General features: G+C 35.3%; 1 protein-coding gene and 1 non-coding gene across 3 annotated transcripts in view; both read right to left on the bottom strand.

The window, feature by feature from the left end:
* The window catches only part of LOC109336707 (protein transport protein Sec24-like At3g07100), a 7,338-nt gene extending 3,484 nt beyond the window's left edge, over window positions 1-3,854 (bottom strand). For both annotated transcript variants that reach the window (XM_019573462.1, XM_019573461.1), the window contains exons 1-6: window positions 2,867-3,854; window positions 2,641-2,779; window positions 1,983-2,173; window positions 1,563-1,670; window positions 1,251-1,454; window positions 483-714 (exon numbers count right to left, since the gene is read on the bottom strand). In XM_019573462.1, coding sequence (XP_019429007.1) covers window positions 483-714; window positions 1,251-1,454; window positions 1,563-1,670; window positions 1,983-2,173; window positions 2,641-2,779; window positions 2,867-3,682 — 1,690 coding nt within the window. In that variant the 5' untranslated portion in view covers window positions 3,683-3,854. The remainder of the gene's footprint in view (window positions 1-482; window positions 715-1,250; window positions 1,455-1,562; window positions 1,671-1,982; window positions 2,174-2,640; window positions 2,780-2,866) is intronic.
* Window positions 3,911-3,984, bottom strand: TRNAI-UAU. Its single transcript has one exon. It is a non-coding gene; the product is annotated as a tRNA-Ile (tRNA).

Genomic DNA, 14,948 nt, shown 5'->3' with positions numbered 1-14,948 from the left:
AGAATTATGGGGGGGGGGGGAGTTAATGCTGACAATCCAGTTAAAGAAAGGAGGATATAATTCTTTAGGTAGACACATCCTTGAGTGTCACTACTAGTTGATATTCCACACAACATTAATCACACAGCACCATCGATCAGCATTGCTAAGCGAAATCGTGGTAAATATACTATTCAAAAGTCCAAACATTGTAGAACTTTTTATAGAATACCAAAATTCATGTAATCATAGTGGTTGCAAGCTACTATAAAAGCATTTTAAAATCAATAAGAGAATGCAGCAAATTTTATCAAAATCAGGTGTCTTTTTATAATTAAAAAATCACAAAATTGTGGCCAGCCACCGTAAAATGATGCATGTGTCCACAAAGAATCATCACAAATACCAATCAAAACTCTTCTAATCCCCAACATCATGTTTAGCTTAGAACCTTTATTTTAGCTTGTGTAATGGAGAAGTTAGAAGAAATTGTAAATGACTACCTAAGGAGGCTATGTCAGTGTACTTATCACTGAATGCATACACATCGACTGAGATCTGGTATTTAGAAAATTCAGCAGCCATTTGCTTGTAAAATGGATCTTCTGCCAATCTTAACACATGTTCTTTATCGGTGCCATAAATGCGAGAATCGTCTCCACGTAATTTCAAGCGACCAACACCAAGAGATGGGAGTGTGTTTTGAAAAATTAACAATTTGCCTCCAAGTTGACTCTGTATGAAGAGGTCGAAAAGGTCACAACAAAGTAATGCAAAAGAAAAAGGGACATGTTAAACACACTAGAAAACATGTATTGAAATTCAACAAATTCAAAGGGGATGACCCTTTAACTTCTGGAAACCATGGTTCCATTACTTTTAATTGGATCTTCCACTTCTAACTGTCATTTTTGTAAGATTTCCGAGAATTGGATTAAAAGAATCCCTACCGCGAACACAAAGAAATCTAAAATAGAAAATGACATCTCATGTAACTTACCCCGACTGCAATCCCAAAGAAATGTTCAACGTAAAATTATATCCTATTGAACTTATGTAAGTTTGCATTTGGAATACGATATCATCTATCCGCTCATTCTCTACTGCAGAAACTATTATTTTAAATCATGTGCACCGCTATTTCAATTATTAGAAAATCATAACCAAACCATTCGGTGTAAGAAAGCTCACTAATGAAAATTGAAAGTAGCATAGGAAATAATAAGAAATAAAAAAAATCATAGTAGAAGGTAAGAAAGAGACTAAGTTACCATAATCATAAATGCAGCCTTAAGTGCAGGACCAAAAGCAGATTCGAAATTCACATTGTCTTTGAACATGGATGGTAGACTATCTAGAAAGGTTTCCACCACATTTCTTGATTCTGATAAGTTGACAAGGAGATCATCTGGCAGTGGAACAAATATGTCATCCAGATCTGAGACTACCAACATCTGAGGCTGAGTCAAGGAGGACTGGGAAAGTGTAACAGAATAATTAACATAAGGTTTGGCCAATTAAGGAGAAAATGGAACCGAATGGAGATATATTAACAATGCTAATACTAATAGTACTCTGCAAACCTTCATATTATAAAAATGTATTGTGCTGTCAAAAGTTGCAAACCCTATTTGTGTTCGTGGAAAACCAGGCAGCTCGTCTAAGCATGACCTGATTGTTTGAGCTACAACCTGCATTAAGAACCATAACATCAGCTATCAAGAAATATGCAGGTTTGGACAACAACGCTGAAATGCACTATGAAGCTGACACTACATTTTGTACTTTATATTACAATAATTTTGGAAACTTTTGCTTAAACCATTCCTGGAAACTATAATTTTGGAAACTTTGACTTAAACCATTCCAATATGTGTTCCAGCACAAATCAAGCTTCAATTGAACATAAACTATATTTAATATGGACCAAGCAACTGCCAGTCAAATGAATGGATAATAAAAAAGCCAACCAAAGACCAAAAAGCTAGAAGTGCAGCGCTTACCTCAATCATTCCACTTCTAACTGCAGATATGGAAACATCGATGAGGAAGAAATATACTGGAGGCATAGGAGGCCGCACCATATATTCAGCTGAGGCAACAAACTCCACGGTACCCTTTGTAAGCTCAGGTCGTTGATTCAAATCAACCCTTTTGCCAGTGGCATCTAATTGTGCATAATATTCACTAGGAACTGTACATATTACATAACATATTACTGTCCTAACATATAATGATAAACCCTTTATCATAGAATAGAATTTCTTAATTATGCATGCAATTATCAGTCTGGATTGAGTGGTTTCTCATTATTGTGGAGTCACATTCCATTTATGATGATAGCAAAACCTCACACTCTATCTACACCAATATACAGAATCAGCAAAATCTGAGAAAGTTTAGCCACTATGATACTTTCACACCATTGTCCACTTTACGAAGGTAACAACCCAAGTATATGCATGATTTATCAATTGCCTTCGGGCACATTCCATGGCAAATAATGCAAAAGTAATGAATTTTCAGAACCAGCAATCATGTTATTTAAAAAAATGTGGGACGCTGAAGTTTTTGTCACTTTCAAATAACACTTTCATATCTCTTCAGCGGAGATTAATAACTTCCATTTTCTTTTGTCAAGAATATGGAAGTAAAAACTACCTTCATTAAGCAAGGCACATATGTTGCAGCGGTACTTCCTTCCGCCTTCTGTAAATGTCATATATGGATTGATATATGTACGACATCTCCTACAGCGTACTACACCACCCGGAGAAAGATTAACTACAGTCACCTCATCCTGAAACCAAAGAACATCAATGAACAAAGGAAATTAACACAACCAGTATGAGCTACTGTTAATTAAACATGACAATGAGCCACTAACCCCTTCAGGAGGTACTGCAAGCGGACATACAACTGCTCCAAGAGGAAGATGCCACCTAGAAGCTAAGGACTGGGAGCTCGGTATTGCATTGGTCGTAAATCGCATATACCTGGGATTGCAATTCATGGGAAACGTCTCAGCCAACGAATCCGACTCCACATCACCATCCAATGGCCTTGGCAATTCATTAGGGTCAACCGATGGATCCACCAAACCAGGGCGATTTTGAATTGACAATGAACTGAAGTCTTCTGTCAATCCCTGAACAGCACGTATAGGCTGCCCATATCCTGGCTGTTGCATTTGCGGCTGGATGACTGAAGGAGCTGCCACTGGTGGCGGCGGAACATAACCTCCTTGACGAGATAAAAACGGTGAAGACGCTGGAACAGGTCTATAAACCCCTAGAGAGGAATGCACAGGTGGAGCATGCATTTCTGCACCAGTTTGTGTAGTAGCATATCCAGGAAAAGATGGTTGAAACACGGGAGGGGGAACAGTTGGACCCACTGAAACAAAAGGTGTTTGTGGCTGAGGTTGTTGAATTGATGGCTGCATGAAGGGTGGACCAAGTGGCGGTGGTTGTGTTTGAGCGGTGGATGGAAATTGCGGCGGAGTTGGAAAACGGTGGAAAGGTCCACGAGTGGGAGGGACATTAAAAGTAGTCGTCGTCGGAGGTCTAAAAGGGAATACGGTTGCGGAGGAGAGTGGAGGAGTGGGGCGGAGAGGAGGGGGTTGTGATCCAGTTGGTGTAAAAGGTGTGACAGTGTGTGGTCTTAAAGGGAAAGTTGGACGATCGGGGTTTTCAGTTACCATACTTTACACAACAATAGTATCACTTTATAGCAATCGTTTCATCAAGTACAACATACCAAAAAAGGAAGTGAGAGTGGAAGTGGGAAGAATAGAAAGAGGTTGACTTACCGATGGTAATGCGATTGTAGACGCACAGGTTCATCGGGCCAGGATTATTACTCAGGCCTCAGTGTCTTTTTTTCCTCTCATGAATGTCAGAATTTTAATTTTAAAAAATTAGAAAATTATTGGTCCCGGCGGGGCTCGAACCCGCGACCTTCGGCTCATAAGACCAACGCTCTAACCAACTGAGCTACGGGACCTTGATATTATATATTTCAATTATTTAATATATATATACGATCTGTTGCGTAGTAAAGTTGTTTAGATTTTTTGTTCTTCTCGTTGGCATAGTGTAAATCATTGTATTGTTACAAGCAAGTTTCACCCAGCTTCCATATTTTTTTGTAAGGAGCCAACATGCTTACATTATCTTATTTAATATCTATATGTTGGTGGATTATTAAAATGGTACTATCACTTTTTTTTATAGATTGGTTTATCTTAAAATAGCTAGCACATGTGAAGATGATATTAAAATAAGTCACAAATGTGTATAGAGTATATTTAGTCGTGAAATGCACTTAAAAACGTCATTTTAGGTTTTAATATTTGTAAATTTGATGTTTTTAAAAAATTAGAAATTTAGAATGTCTATCTGGTTTATTATTGAATTAATAATTCGACGTTTATCTATTTGAAGTTTTTGAAGATTAATATATCTATGAAAGTGTATTATTTAATTAATAGTTTGATATTTATCTATTTATTATTTAATTAAAATTAAATTCCCATGTGACAACTAGAAATTCATTTTTTGTGAAGATAAATGAGAATAAAGATAAATAATGAGAACCTTTCACGTAAAAGATAGATAATGAAAATGAATTTAGAATTTAAATTCAGAATAATATACAGGTTAATATATTATGAATTTCAGAATATCTTAGGATATTTGCAAATATATCTTTAGAAACTCTTTCGAACTTTTTCTAATTTTAATTAAGATATGAATGTAGTATTATGAGTATTTATGACACACAAAAATTATGGAAATTTATCAGTATGTTATATTGTTCTCTTTTTAGCAGTGGTACACAGTGTTATAACATCCCGCTAGATATTAGAACAAATAAGAGATCGAAACTTTAATTCCTGATATAACGATGTTTGATAGAAAAGATAACCACACATCCAAAAAAGGTTGTCCTTACCGAAATGTGAGAGAATACTCTTGTGTACCAAATATTATTTTCTTTTGTAGTCATAGTTTCCTTACCTTCAAATAATACAAAACTTTTGTTTCCCTTCCATTTGCAAAAAGAAACAATATGATTTGGCATTCCATGTTTAATCTTTCAAACAATAGGACATTTAGCTCATATAACAATAAAATATAAAAAAAATACAATAACTGTTCCATTTAGCCCATGTATGCTTGTTGCATTCCCTGTTCGAGTAATAAGAAAACATCAAAATGCACTGAGGTGGAAAGTATTTCCCACCTGTTATCTGTTGAACCAAACGCGTATCAAACAATCACCTTAAATATGTCAAAATGCACATGAAGTTATGCTAATAATTAATTGTGCTTCTCCACTGGCCGTTGTGTTATTATAGTAATTTAAAATGCTAGCTAGCTACGTAACAAACAGCTTTTGAAATGTAGACAAATATATAATGCAAAATGATAAGTTACAGCTCTTAATTACTCCGTCCTAGCTATCTGGAATACTACGCAGATTAACCGATCAAATAGCTACAGTTTAAATTTTGATATTGGCTAATAAATAAATAGAAAGATATATAAGAGAATAAATTCTCAAAAAGCAGCTAGATATAGCTTTCAAATTGATTACCTTTAATTATTCGAAAATGGAAGTTGTCCATTGAACTTTCGAAGTTGCTATAAAGTGATGCAAATTCACAACGTTATTATATTGGACTACAACCCTACAACACAATTTCATTAACTTACTGTGTCAATGCCAGTCATTTTCTTCTGAGCTGCTTTATTTTCCTTGCCTTGTTATGGAAACCTATAAGCTGGGTAGATATACAAGTTAGTAACACTTAGTATAAGAACTTGGAAATGTAATTAATTTTCTCTGTCAGTGTCCAAAGATTTTCAGGAGCCCACTATGAATATCTCATCTTTGGTTAGTTGGGTCATTCATAAATTCCTCAACGGTAATAGTAAATCCAACTTAAAAGTTATTACTTGTGTGCTAGCTGTGCTTTACCAGCAACCGTGTTTTTATAATGTATGGTAGTAATACACTGCTCTCAATTGAAATTACTTAACTATAAATGATCTTATGCTAGTTGTTTTGTTGGCATTACAAATTTACAATAGTGGTTCATTGCAGTAAAAGTAAAATACAATATCAGGTAAAATTCATCTATAATATTATAGAATTACTTACTAATTTAAAGAGAGTTTGTATTGTTAATCACTTAATCGGTGTTTTGGGTATGGGTTAAGGAATATAATACAAGGCATGTATTTTTTTGTTGGAAAACAATGTAACAAATATATTAAAAAAGTCGTACTAAATTTCTATTATTTGATTTTTTTTAACCGATGCCAATACATGACCTTAGTTAAATATCACCCCAACCCAAAATTACATGATGAGCAAAATTAGTTTAAAATATATAGTGTTAAGTGTTAACAAATAACAGCTTAACGTGTAGGACCACACCACAAATGGCTGAAGAATATGCAAGTAGCCAAGTACTATAAAAAGGGATGCATGGAATGTTCAATACCATTCTCTTCATATATACTGGGTATCAAGAGACTTAGGAGGAAAATCTTTGAAAATGGAAATAGTGTCTAAGCTGTTATTTCTGACCTTGGCAATGATGGTGATGATCCTTGCTTCAGATGTTGAAGGAGCTGGAAGAAAACTGAAGGAGGCAGAGAAAGTGGATCATACCCAGAACTTCATTGGAGGCATTGGTGGGACTGGGACATTTCCAAGCCCTAGTTTCACTGGTGTTGTGTTTGGCCCATCCATCTTTTGCACTTACCCTGGTGGCTGCACTACTCCAACTCCTACACTACCTTTCATCCCAAGTGCTGGTGGGTCACCACCACATGCATAGATGAGGAGAAGCTACATGAACGTTTCTCTTTCTGGATTTAGTAGAAGAATATTATGCTACTACTTAGTTTGAGGATGTTAAGGTTTAACTTGTTTTTTATTTATTTATTATTTGTCACTGTGTGCTTATTTAGGTTTGTTCTCGTCTATAAGGAGGTATGATGCATATCATGTGATTGTGTCTTTTGTGTTTCACTTTCTATTTGTCTGGTATATGTGCTTGAATCTTATATACAAGGACAACATGGCTAGACCTTCGGTTTATTTGTTCAGACAGACAATTAATTATTAACTGAAGAACAAGGTCTAAATAACAGCAATTGTAGATTGTAGTCATTTCATTTGGTATCCAAAAAAAGAGATTAGGGTCATTTACATGTGCATAAAATGCTCCATTGACTAAAACCATTATATTATGTAACATGCATCCACAAAGCAACACGTGAAATTATTCATAACCATGTAATAAAAACTACAACTCAATTACTATAGTGCAATACCCAATGAAGGGATAAACTACTTATTTTGCTTCCCCCAATAACAAAGGTCAGCATATTTATCGAACAAATCTACACACTCCAATACTTTGGGTTCTTAGAAATACTCCCACCTTCATACACAAACAATATCTATACTTCATTCCTTCTATAATAAAGAAGACATACTAATATATAAAATTGAGCATACATTGTCATGGTGTTAACTAATGAATAATAGAGTGAGAATGTAAAAAACTATTATAATATTTGTGCATATATTTTTTTAATATAAAATTACCATTCCCACCTAAACCAACCTCTTTCCATGCCCATATTGGGCAGGCATATCCAAGAATCTAATAAGTTAAAAATGTGAAAAATTACCGTACTTTATACATCCGAGTCTGACCGATCCTAAAAAAAACTCATTTTTTGTTCATGTCTACTGTTTGCCCTTCATAGTTAGAGTGCTGAATCTTACTCATGTACCTGTCAGAATAATCCTTCAGGAATAAGCTCTCGTATCTTAGGCAATTATGATAACATGACCTTAATATTTCTTATCTGGAATCAATTTAAGTCAACACATGGTAATATTTTTTTATCCAACTCCATATAAGATTACTGTTTGATTGTAATTGGCTGTATATCATTAATATTTTTTATACACCCTGTGAATATTAATTTTTTAATACTCTCTCCAAATATTAGTTTTTAACATATCCTAATTGCAAGTTGATTGTAATCGAATTCCATTTTTAAAGTTGTGTGTTCTTTTGGTTTAAAAATATTTTACAATATTATTATTTTTGTCATTTTTTTAATTTTGAAGACACATATTAAGTACACATATATTATTATATTAACTCCATTACCAAAATAATATCATTTTTACTACACTTTGCTACTAGTGACCAACATATTATTAGACACAAATTAGGAAAAAATTAATTGCTCATGACTTATAAATAGAATCAAATAAAGTAGTTAATATTCTGATATTTTACATTTTTTATGTTTTTAACTTCATCATGTCTAATTTTTTTGATAGTGTACACATTATTATTTTATTTCTGACTATATTCTTATATATTACTCTCATTTTCACCTTTATTTCTCAAAATATTTTTTATTTACATTCCAATATTCATTAAATGAGGTTATTTAATTTTAGTCATTTTTTAATATTAATGATTTATTAAAATATATGCACAACCTTAAACATTTTTTTTAAAACAAAGGTGTGATTACACCTGATATATTAAAGTAGTGCGGATTACAAATTCCTAAAACGATAATTGGGCATTCCTAATCTGTTCCTAGTATAATCAGTAAAGATAAATCTAGGAAGTGAATTCCATACAGTGTGTGTTCTCGAAACTATTCCGTAAAAGGCTAATTTATCCGCACAATTGTTACCTTCCCTAAAGATATGTGTGATGTTGTAATTCATTGTATGAAGTTTCTCCTTACACTTTATCCAATCATTGATAAGGCTCCAAGGCGGACTAGATTTACCACTAAAGATATCCAACAGGATACTTGAGTCCACCTCAATCCAAAGATTTTTCCATCCTCTGTTATAAGCAATTGTCACAGCATGCAGTGCTGCATGGAATTCAGCAAAAATAGCATTCTGAATGCTTAAATACTTAGAGAATGCAGTAATAAAACCTCCATTATGGTCTCTGAAAATTCCACCTCCCCTGAATGACCCGGTTAACCGTGAGCCGCTCCATCCGTGTTCACTTTGATCCAACCCCTCTTAGGAGGTAACCATGTTACTTCGGTGATCCTAGGGGCCGGATTAAGCTTGACATTTATGTTGAAGCTTCTAAGGATCAACAGATCCTCAACAGTTGGAGTTGTAAAGGCAAGGGAAGAATTGGCAGCTAAAGAAGTATCCCTCTTAATCCTTCTGATTGCCTGAGAGAAGGTGACTAGAATTCCCTCAAACCTGTTCTGGTTTTTGCAAAACCATATTGTGCTTAAGGTGTTTATTGCACAAGTTATGAAGACCTCCTTAACCTGCTTGTTTTTCAGCTTAACACAATCAACAAAAATGGTTTGAAGTGAAGAATTGTTCAACTTGATGGAGAAGGCATTGTTAATCCAATCCCAAAGCTTAGATGCAAATCTGCAATGCAGGAAAAGGTGATCCTCATCTTCACTGTAAGAATTACGCAAGTTGCATAAGGAGACTATGGCACACTCTTTTCCTAAGATTATCATATGTAGGCATCTTCTTATGCATAATTCTCCAAGTGGTGAAGGATTTTGAGGGAGCAATGTTAGCTGACCAAATCAACTTGCACCAGTTTAACTGGATTGGGTAATTCATTACTTCATTATAAGCAGCTTTGAGGGAAAAAGGTACCATCTAGAGTCCTTTGCCACACTAATATGTCCAAGTTTCCTGCCATTGTAGTTTTTGCAATCTTCTCAATAATGTTAGGGAAATGCCTATTCATAAATGTAGGAATTGTCCAGCAAGACCCATGCCTGAAGCAAGCCACAGAGGATAAGAGAGAAGAATGTAACTCTTGAGGGATGTTCATGAGCTCCACCAGTGGCTCACCAAACCAATTATCCTTCTAGAAGTTGATGTGTTGGCCAGATCCCACCAGCCATATTGAATTTAAGTTGCAGGCATGCCAATTCTCATTTCCCAGGCAAGCTTTAACAGAGAAGCTTTATTCATCAACTTTACTTATCTGAGACCCAGGCCTCCATCCAAAATAGGGGAACACACTTTGGACCAAGCCACAGTGACAATCTTTCTCTTGTCTATATCCCCTGCCCAAATGAAATTTCTTATCCCTTTGTCCAGTAAACTTAGCAGAGAATTTGACCATTTATATATGTGGAAACTATAGACCATCATGTTATGAATTATGGATTTAACAATCTCAACTCTACCCATAGTAGAAAGAGAGGATCCTTTCCAAGAGGACATTTTTTTCAGAATTCTGTCAGCAATAGGTTGTAGGTGGATCCTTTTTGGTCTTCCTTTGAACAAGGGAACCCCCAATTAATTGAAAGGCATGATGCCAGAATGAAAACCCAACCAGGAAGCAATTGTGTTTTTTTTCCTAGCAGAGGCCTTACCAGCATAGAACTTGCATTTGGAGATGTTAATTTCCTGGCCAGAAGCTTGAGCATAATCCATAACAAGCTGCTTTAGACCCAACAATTCCATTTTCACCCATTTGCAGAAGATGAGAATATCATCTGCATACAGAACATGACTAGTAGTATGAATGGACTTAGGCCCTGAAATTGTACTAAGTCTATTATCCCTCACAAGTTTAGATATGCCCCTACTAAGCACATCTTCAGCAATACAAAACAGGAGAGGAGAAATGGGATCTCCCTGTCTAACCTCTCTTGTACAATTAAAGAAACCAACACTATAACCATTGACCATTATAGAGAGCCTAGCAGAGTGGAGAATAACATTGATCCATTTACAGAATTTCTGATTAAAACCAAAAGCTTTTAGAGTCTCTAGAAGAAATGTCCAGTCCATTGTGTCAAAAGCTTTCTTTATGTCAAGTTTGATTGTCAAATTTCCACCAAAAGCTTTGTGATCCACTAAATTGATTGCCTCTGAAGCAATGCATATACAATCTTGTATTTTTCTATTCTGAATGAACCCTCTCTGCTGAGGAGAAATGATTTTAGTGGCAATGGTTGCCAAACAGTCAGCAAGCACCTTTGTGATTATCTTGAACTGGAAGTTGGCAAGAGCAATAGGCCTGAAATCCTCCAATTTATCAGCCCCTTCAGTCTTTGGAATCAAGACTACATAATTGGAATTTAGATTTGTAAGAATCCAACCAAGAGTAAAGAATTGGTTCACTGAGTTACAAACTTCAGGATGAACTATATCCCAGAAGTGTTGGTAGAAGCATCCACCAAAACCATCTGGGCCAGGGGCTCCATCACCATTCATTGCAAACACAGCTGTTTTAATTTCCTCATTGGAGGGCATCTTAGTTAGCATTGCATTGTCATCATCTGTGACTAAGCTTGGCACCACTGTTTGGATTAGGTTATTAGGAGAGGTATCATTCTGAGATCCAAACAAATCAGAGTAGAAACTAATAGCATGGTTTGAAATATCCAACTAGTCAGTGAGGATTGTGTCTCCAACTCTTAGCATGGACATAAACTTAGTTGTTTGTCTAATTTTAGTAACCTTGTGGAAGAAGCTAGTGTTCCTATCTCCATACAAATGCCAATTTAGCCTGGATTTCTCCTTCCATAATATCTCCTCAACAATGAGAGCTCTGGATAATTCAGATTGAGCTGTGTCCTCTTGCTCAAGGAGAGATTCCTCAGCACCAAAATCATTAATGCACTGTTGAATGTTTTCCACATTCATCTTAGCTATGTTCACCCTATGATGAATGTTTCCAAAAACATTGATATTCCAATGTCTAAGCTCCTTTTTGAGAATTTTCAGCTTTTGAGCAAGGATGAACATTGGGCAACCAATTACTTCAGATTTCCAAATATCATTAACAAGTCTTCTACAATCCAAATGCTCCAACCACATTTTATGAAATCTAAAAGAGGAGGGTCTATAAGATGTTGAAGAAACTGATTGGAGTAATAGGGGGTGGTGATCTGAGGCCACTCTAGGCAGTGTACATCAAAAAACTGGCTCCAATTGTTGATCCAATCCTCATTGCAAAGAGCTCTATCAAGTCTTTTTTCAGTTAGAGCATATCTTCCTTTGCGGTTGGACCAAGAGAATTGAGCTCCAATGGTTTGGAGTTGCAGAAGGGCAATATTGTCATTAAAAGCTTGGAAATCATTGCAAGAAACTCTGGCAGGCAGAGTGCTTCCTTTGCATTCATGAGCACCAGTTACAGCATTAAAATCCCCTATGCAACACTAGGATCCAGGGTGAGCTAGAGTATCAGCTTTGTTATCAGACCAAAGGGTTCTTCTACCTAAGTAACTAGTAGAGGCATAAACTGCACAAATCATGAGAGACTTATTTTCGAAATTTATAGAGATTAATATATGCTGATCAGAGTTGACCCGGACAGAAGGACTTAGGCCAAGTTTGCATAAGCCCCATAATGAAGGAATGAGGCTCCCTCTATTATTAACAACAAAAATCTGCAGATTCAAATTAGTCCAAAATCTGCTCTTTATTACCTCCACTGAGATCATAGGCTCAACCAGAAAAACTATATCCGGATTATGGGTGATGCACATACTCTTTAGGGTCAATCTTGATTTTAGATTCCCTAATCCCCTGCAGTTCCAGTAGAGAACTCTCATTTAGAAATGCTTTGATATCCATCATTTCTGGTCTGGTACACCTTAGCTGATTGACCTCTCTTTTTCATCTTTTTCTTTTGTGATCTGCTGAGAACCTTGGAAAATTCTTCCTCCCCTTCCTCATTGCTCTCCTCATCAGCCCAAAGCCTTCCCACTATACGACTATCATTTGCTACAACATTTTGTAATTCATTGGTCTCTTGCACTATGATGTTTTCACTTTGTATATCAGATTCAACTTCTTCAACTGAGTTTTCTACCCTTGTGATGTCCAGCTCATTCTGAATTTGGATGTCTAGATTCTCCCTGGATTTCGGTGTGATTACTAGCCTTTCCATATCTTTTAAATTCTCCTCCACCTCTTTCTCAATTTTCAAATTAATGGTCAGATCTTTGATTTCATTTTCCTTTGGAGCTTCCTCTACTACCTTTGTCTTTTTGTTCCTATTCTTTGTATTCCCTTCTGCCTCCTGACTTTTGTTATTTCTGCGACATTGAGCAACCAAGTGACCAATTGTTTGATATCCTTGACAGAAGTTTGGCAAGTTTTCATATTCGATGGATACAAAGAAAGCAAAGCCTTCCCTTTCAACAAGGATTTGGTCTGGCAGGTTGGCCTTCAAGTTGAGTTCCACCATTACTCTAGCAAAATGTCCAAAAGATCTGGTGTGTGTGGCTTCATCCAGCGAGATAGGTGTCCATATACCCCTGCAATAAGAATAATATTCTTGGGCTCCAATACTCTTGTGGAAGATTGTGTATCTTGATCCAGCACTGAGTATGTGACATTTTTTGCAGATTTGGGTTAAAGTCAGGTGACCAAAGAAAGAGTCTGAGAAATCCAGGTCTCAAGCTCCAAGATCCCACTGAACACACATTTCTCATGTCTTCCATTGAGGAGAATGCAAAATCATAAAAGCCTTTACCAAGGGAAATCATAGTCCACTTACCAATCTTGATCCACAAAGCTTGGAGCTTGTTTTTCAGATCTGTGAACTTCATAGGTGAGTCACCATTGGACAAAATGAGACGTCCATGAAGATGATTTTTGCATCTTTGTAGCCCTGATTGGTATTCCTCTTCGTGAATTTTAATGGTAATAGCATCCCCCTTTATGCAAGGTGGGGTAGTTGTGAAGCAGTTATGTCACATGAAGATTTCAGAGCTTGAGCAAAAGACATTTTCCTTGGAGATGTTGGAGGATTTTTTTGGACCACCGGATCCACCTGTTTCTCATTATTCATGTCACCTAGGAATTTCCACAGAATGAAATTAGTTGTCATGTTGTAGAAGAGGTTTCCCAGATGTTTGGAGACAAACCTAGTAGAGCACAGTTTTCCTCATTATCAGATTCAGTGGTACCCTGTTCCTTACCTAACTAAACATCAAAAGACATCAAATTAATAAAACAGTTATTATTACAATTTTCGTTTCATATTTTAGAAACTCAACATATATTTATATTTTACTTTCTAATTATATCATTATCTCATTTCTCTATTTTTTTTTAATTCAGTTTGGAATGTTCATTAAATAAAGTTATTTTAGTTATATAGTATGTAACTTTTGAGAAAAAGACTTATGCAAATATTGTTTACACTATTACTGCTACATTACCATTTGTAATATAAATGAATTATAGATGATGTACCGACAATGTCTATATTTTTATGTTAGTGATGCATAAGTATTACACTCTTGTAAGGAAAAGATGTGTCACTGATTTCGTCAGAGTCTTTTACACTATTATGCATCATCCATCATTTATAATTAACCATATTTGACTCTTCAATAAGAAATAACATAAGTAATAGTAGATAATACATTGACTGTTTACACTGATTCATATATATTATACTCAACTTTTACATTATTTATTTAGTACTTAAAATATGTAAATAGAGGGGGGATGTATACATCGAGACTAGGGATGTTCAAATCCAGACCGTTCCAAAAATAAAACTGAAAACTAATCCAAAATAAATTGAAACCGCAAAAGCTAAATGTGTTTGGATTGTGTTGAACTTAGTATGTGAAGTTAAGTGTGTAATACTTTTAAGTGTCTTCCCAACTTAATCTTAAGTCCAAACTCCAAAATTTACCTGTATTTTATTTGTTATATTCTATAATACATATTATGTTGCTATGATTTAAATTATATTGATTATATTTGATACACTTTTTTAGAACTTAAACTAATCCCACAACCAAATGAAGAAGATTTAAGTGATGATATTGATTAGGTGTTTTATTATCAATTTTATTGTTGTGAAAGTATTATTGTTATTAATCATCAGCGAAACACTCACTCTAAATGTTAAAATTATGTTGCAAGTGCTC

This window comes from Lupinus angustifolius, chromosome LG20 (assembly GCF_001865875.1).
Source record: "Lupinus angustifolius cultivar Tanjil chromosome LG20, LupAngTanjil_v1.0, whole genome shotgun sequence".
NCBI classification, from domain to species: Eukaryota; Viridiplantae; Streptophyta; class Magnoliopsida; order Fabales; family Fabaceae; genus Lupinus; species Lupinus angustifolius.
The sequence above is the reverse complement of the archived record's forward strand: the minus strand, read 5'-3'. Positions and strand labels throughout refer to the sequence as shown.